The sequence below is a fragment of the Morone saxatilis genome, unplaced genomic scaffold (assembly GCF_004916995.1).
Source record: "Morone saxatilis isolate NCDOM2014 unplaced genomic scaffold, NCSU_SB_2.0 Contig17, whole genome shotgun sequence".
Classification (NCBI taxonomy): domain Eukaryota; kingdom Metazoa; phylum Chordata; class Actinopteri; family Moronidae; genus Morone; species Morone saxatilis.
In genome coordinates, this window is record NW_023339729.1 from 11,016,771 (window position 1) to 11,023,090 (window position 6,320).

Sequence of the window (6,320 nt, forward strand, 5' to 3'; positions counted from 1 at the left end):
TCAATTACACAACAGACAAGACATTTTCTAATGCTAAAAGATAAAAAAAAAGATAGACAATAAAATATAAAATATACAATAATATAAAATATACAATATACAATACTTATGGTGTGCAACAATACTTATGGTAGTGCAAAAAAGAAAAGTGAAACAGTAAATAGTAAATAGCAGCCAATAGTAATAGTGCAATAGACATATTATTATTTATCGGCTATATATAGGCTACATGAAATACAGTCTATATAACAAAATCATAAATCATTTCTTCTGTCAGTGGTAGACTCAGGTGGTATGAGGGGGGGGGAATTAAAGTATTTCATAATCATTTTCAGTGTCACAACAAAAAGTAGGATTTTATAACGCCTGCCTGAAATATTCCGCGGGGTCCTCACTGGGTCCTTCAGGCGCCTCGGACAGCGGTGTGACTCCCTCCTCTGATTGGTTAGCTCCCGCTTCGTATAGTTGACCAGCAGAATAGCAGCAGGCTGAGTTTGGTCGCCGGACACATAAAGTACTGTACATTATCTCCACCTGTAACACCGCAGAGATGTCTGATGAGCGAGCAGAACGATCCGATGGGAAGATTGTGAAGATGGAGGTCGACTACACTTCCACTGTGGACCAGCGTCTTCCTGAGTGCGAGAAAATGGCTAAAGTAAGCGGAGAATGAAAGAGGCCGGCTGAGTCATGGTGCTTCACTGTCACTGTGTTAGCATCCAGGCTAACATCGCCTTTCTTTAGCACTAACCGGAAACCTTTATATAAAAAAAAAATACACTGACCGCGAATTACTTATAAATGTTGCTGTATTTTAAAGTCTCACACACGCCTGTTACCCTTTTATCCTCCCGTACACGGTTGTGTTTGTTGTTTAAGCTCGCTAGCAGCCCTGTCGCTGTAGTCAGTGGCAGCATCTTGAGCTAACGCTAACCTGGTAACGTTGGCTAGGTAAAGTTCCTTTAATGTTGTAAATGATGTAAGTCTAAATACAGACGTTATCACCGTGTGTCTAAATGACGTTAGTTAGTGTAACTGACGCTAGATATGTGTGTTTTTCTCCTACAGGAGGGCAAGCTGCAGGAGGCAATTGAGAGCTTGTTGTCATTGGAGAAACAAACCAGAACGGTAAGTGTCTCTGAGCAGTAGAAGAGCTAACCTGTTTACTTTCCTTTCATTCGGCCGTGGAAGGTCCTACATCTCTGAAGTTAAGCCCCAAATGTCAATGTCAAAATTACATTGATTGGCATTGCTCACTCCAAAACACAGTACAATGCCTTATTGTTATACTTTGATCAAAAATGACAAGCAGTATCAGCCTATAGTAGAATTCCCCTGAATAAATTGAGCTCGAAGATTTACAAGTAGTGATATTTTTAACATTAACATTAGTGACATTAAAAGGTGATCGATTTACTGAGATATGTGTATATTTTGGTCCTTGTTTTACTTATTTGCTTTTAACCCTTGCTCAGGCATCAGACATGGTGTCTACCTCCAGAATCCTTGTGGCTGTGGTCCAGATGTGTTATGAGGCCAAAGACTGGGATGCTCTGAATGAAAACATCATGTTGCTCACCAAAAGGAGGAGTCAGCTGAAACAGGTCAGATACAGTTTTCTTTTTTGATGGCTTTTTTCTACCAGTTGTGTCCAAACATATACAAGTCGCACAGTTTGCAAATACACCTTGCAGCCATTCTTCGTCAAGCTCTTAGTAAGACTTTTGTTTTGCTCTCTCTCTTTATCAGGCTGTTGCAAAGATGGTGCAGGAATGTTACAAGTATGTGGATGCTGTGACTGATCTGACCATCAAGCTGAGACTCATCGACACACTTCGCACTGTAACTGCTGGCAAGGTCTGGAATGTGTTTATGTGTGTTAACATGACTTGAATACGAGAGACAAAAGGAGGGGTTGTGTATATTTTTTGAACAGCTGTCAAATTAGATAGATAGATGGATAGATATACTTTATTGATACCTACCTAGACATATCAAAAAGCAATATTATTGCTTATTGTTGCAATGCAATATGAAAAATGTATAAAAATGTATAAATAAGCAGTATAATTGTAGTGCAAAGTAAAAATATAAGGTGCTATATAAGGTACTATATACTGTACACCACTCTGTGACTGATGGTGGGAGCTTGGAAGAGGCTCCCAGAGATGTGTGTATTATCAGACACACATGCACTAAATCAAACAATGGCATTTACTCAAGTTTTTACAGAATTTGTAAGGGTCTCATTTAAAGGGTGGTCATGTATATGAAGAATAGGTTGTGATGATGAATAGCTGACCTTTCCACTCAAGACATAAGCCCCCTCCTCCTTGCTGATAAACCAAACATGTCCTCCTCACAGATCTATGTAGAGATTGAGCGTGCCAGGCTGACAAAGACCTTAGCCAATATCAAGGAGCAGAGCGGAGAGGTCAAAGAGGCAGCTTCCATTCTTCAGGAACTGCAGGTAAGAGACTCATCACCTTTATTTTTCTGTACAGTTGTTGTGGGGACAAATGGGGATACATCCATGTTTGAAAAAGTTTCTGTCACCACATTTATGTAGGGGGAAAATAAGTAAGTGTGCGGAAAAGTTTCAGTGCTTTAAATATTTTTTTCCTGCTCAGGTGGAGACGTATGGCTCCATGGAGAAAAAGGAGAAGGTGGAGTTCATCTTGGAACAGATGAGGCTTTGCATTGCTGTCAAGGATTACATTCGCACCCAGATCATCAGCAAGAAGATAAACACCAAATTCTTCCAAGAGGCTGGCACTGAGGTAAGAAAGAGCCAGGAACTGAGCGGTAATGAAATACTGCAGTGTCTGAGTTGGCTTGACAACCACTGATGATGAACAGCATTTGATGACTGGCCTGTGTGTTTGCTTTTGCAGCATGGTTTTGGATGCTGTTGCATAATTCTTGATGTAACCGGACACTAACTCATCCCTTTTGTGTAATGAACAACTCAGGAATCGAAGCTGAAATACTACAACCTCATGATCCAGGTGGACCTGCACGAGGGCTCCTACCTGTCTATCTGCAAACACTATCGGGCCATCTACGACACCCCGTGCATCTTGGAGGACAGCAGCAAGTGGCAACAGGTACAAGGCCACACTACATTTTTAACGTCATGAATACAGTTAAATACATAGGCAGCTTTGAAAGCCAAATGTTTTGTCTTAAATCTACTGCTGTACATGTATATTTATTTAGCGTCCACATTTTGGACACAACAAATGCATCATTCACACTGGTTATATATTTGGACATACAGTAGCTCACTATATTGTATTATTGTACCAACCATCTACTGTCTTAGACTTATTTAGCATAAACACTGTTCTTTAGTAGCCTTCAGTGTTGGTACTGGAATCTAGAAGTTTGCACAAACAATGATTTTAATGGGAATTGTTTGTTTGAATTTGTATTCCAGGCCCTGAAGAGTGTGGTGCTCTATGTGATTCTTTCCCCTTACGACAATGAGCAGTCAGACCTTGTGCACAGAATCAGTGCGGACAAGAAACTGGAAGAAATCCCTAAATACAAGTAAGACTTACTTTGTCCTCCTCTGCTTTTTGGTTTCACAGTAAATACAGCTAACAGGCCTCAGACATTGGTAGGTCCAATTTTTTGAGCATATGTAATTACAGCACTACGCTAAAGCATTTTGCTACTATGAATGTGATACCGGGAGAAAAACAAAACTATATCTTTAAAAATGTAAAGTCCATCTCAATCAACAATCAACAATCAACTGTACAACATACTAACATACATAGCTTTCCACTGCGCTACATCTACATATACGTCTCTGAAGTTACGAATTAGAGCATGTGGAGAGAACGTACGTCAAACAGCTCCCCGGCATCCGTTAACTGCTCTCGAAGGTTATGACTTTTGTTCTGCGTTAATAAATATGTTTATGTTTATATGAGTTATGAATGCTTGCTAAGTTAGCAATGTGGCATTTAACACAAGTGTTAGATAACAAGTTAGCTGTAGAATGCTAAGAGACAACAGACGACTAGCAAGCATCCATAACTCCAACAATATTAAATCATGCACGACTGGAGAGTTATCACTTATCTGTGGAGAGCAGAAACCAGACGCTGTTGTGTGTTTGTCGCTCAGGGGAAATGATCATAGCAACTTTCACATATACTGACATCCTGTTCATTCACTGTACTGCAAGGTGTGAACACAGGGGAATTTTCACTATCTTCCTCCACCATTCCTAGGGACCTTCTGAAACAGTTCACCACTATGGAGCTGATGCGCTGGGCCTCCCTGGTGGAGGATTATGGGAAGGAGCTGAGGGAGGGCTCACCTGACAGCCCTGCCACAGATGTCTTCTCTTATTCAGAGGATGGGGAGAAAAGGTGGAAGGACCTCAAGAACAGAGTGGTGGAACATGTAAGTCCCACAGTCAGGTGCAGATGGGTTTCATGAGAATTTGTTGATATGTGACAGCAGGGAGCCATCTAATCAGACACATTTTCTAACACCATTTCAACTGCATTTTAGCTTGCTAACCTAGGCTGGCACACTCACAACTTATCCTAGGTTCCTAAGTGGTGAGCATTGGTGGTAAATCTTGACACTACATCCACATTGACTGTCAAAGTAGAACTGTGTCAATTTGTTTGTTTTTTTTCCGGCGAGAGTTGATGTGACCTGAAAGCTCTCCTGTTCTAATCTTAAATAATGTATGCAAATATTCTGCTGCAGATATGTACATTAATGAAATTCTGCCCGTTCCCCCAGAACATCCGAATAATGGCCAAATACTACACCAGAATCACAATGAAGAGGATGGCCGGACTCCTTGACCTCTCTATTGACGTAAGCACAGTTTTTTACTATTAGCTCATACAAGACTGAAACTCACATTGACAGCACACGAAAAAAAACCTTATTTGGCTGTTAGATTAACATCATTTGTTAGCCTCTGTTTTTCCGTTCAAATGTTACAGCATTTTCAGTCCAAGATGTATGCAAAGAGAGATCAGTTCTGATTAAGCGTGTAATTATGGGTCATTGACAAATTCTATTTTCTACAGTAGGCCATGGCATGACTAAAATAGACCCTGAAAATCATAAATTCAGAAGTGTCTTGTTGGCTATTGCATTCTCTACCTAAGGGGTTGGCAACCTCTTTGAAATGAAAGTGCCATCTTTAAACATAAAAATCGAAATCTCCAATGGACCGGTAATTCTATTTCATCCATGTAGGCAATGTGCATAGCCTAACTTTTTTTCTCCCATAATCAAGACTTTGTAATTGTATACAAGAGAAGGCTCTCGTCATTATGAAAATATCCACATCTGAGTTGAAATTATATATAGCCATGAGCTGCTTTAATAAGACCGGGAGTGCGACTGCCACTGGCTGTAAGATGAGGGGACACAACTCTCTTGCACACTTATTGCTAGTGTGCCATTGGTTAAGCTACCCCGTGCCTAAGGTTGCTGACCCCTGCTCCACGTATGAAATCACTATTTACTTGAAGAAGTACATAGAGGATAACAAGTTGCATCTAAAAGTGAGAATGAGATAACTCGTATCACAGATTTCTTTTGAAAAATATCTTTGTTGAGCCAATATGACTTCTTTTGGATGATAAGAAAATGAATGAATCAGGATTTGGTCTCCCTGAAGAAAACTTTGATAGACACTAACATATCTGTATGCTCAAATTTGGTCAGGAATCCGAGGAGTTCCTCTCCAGCCTAGTTGTAAACAAGACCATCTATGCCAAAGTCGACCGGCTGGCTGGCATCATCAACTTTCAGAGGCCTAAAGACCCCAACGACCTGCTCAACGACTGGTCGCACAAACTCAACTCTCTCATGTCTCTGGTCAACAAGACCACGCATCTCATCGCCAAGGAGGAGATGATCCACAACCTGCAGTGAAACAAGAACATAGTGCATTATTTTGTTTTGGTTCAAATTTGTTTTTCCTTTTGTGGGAATGTTTTTGAATATACAGTATGTGGGGTTGGGACTGTAAAGGCAGCGTTAGTCCAATGTCATATGGATGGAGAAACATCGACAGCACATAAACAACACCCCAACTTTGTTCATTTTTTTTACTATCTAGTAAAGTATTGTCAATAAACACATGAGCTCCTCCCCTCTTCGCATCCCTCTGTCAGTGTCACAGGAGACTGGATTTCCAGATATGGTTCCCATTGCCCTATAATGGCTTATATACAGTAGGTTAGCATACGCTGCTGTATGAACATTGCTCAAAACTCTTGTAAATGTATTCTTAGCAATGTAAACAATAAACTCACATTTGGTTAACAGTT

The 6,320-nt window shown here is 40.4% G+C and overlaps 1 protein-coding gene across 1 annotated transcript; it reads left to right on the forward strand.

Annotated features, from left to right (window-relative positions):
• The first annotated feature begins 444 nt into the window (after positions 1-444).
• On the forward strand, positions 445-6,320 carry psmd12 (proteasome 26S subunit, non-ATPase 12). The gene is made up of 11 exons (XM_035660818.1): positions 445-658; positions 1,069-1,128; positions 1,476-1,604; positions 1,750-1,857; positions 2,366-2,470; positions 2,631-2,780; positions 2,973-3,107; positions 3,440-3,552; positions 4,245-4,419; positions 4,771-4,848; positions 5,713-6,320. The coding sequence occupies exons 1-11, from the start codon at positions 551-553 to the stop codon at positions 5,920-5,922; spliced, it is 1,371 nt and encodes a 456-aa protein (XP_035516711.1). The 5' UTR covers positions 445-550; the 3' UTR covers positions 5,923-6,320.

What these genes read in the sequence shown, in the direction of transcription:
- psmd12 (XM_035660818.1), top strand. Translation starts at nt 551, where the DNA reads ATGTCTGATGAGCGAGCAGAACGATCCGATGGGAAGATTGTGAAGATG. An exon ending in AGTGCGAGAAAATGGCTAAA is followed by an intron (nt 659 to 1,068) that starts GTAAGCGGAGAA and finishes TTTCTCCTACAG; the next exon opens with GAGGGCAAGCTGCAGGAGGC. An exon ending in TCCTTGACCTCTCTATTGAC is followed by an intron (nt 4,849 to 5,712) that starts GTAAGCACAGTT and finishes AAATTTGGTCAG; the next exon opens with GAATCCGAGGAGTTCCTCTC.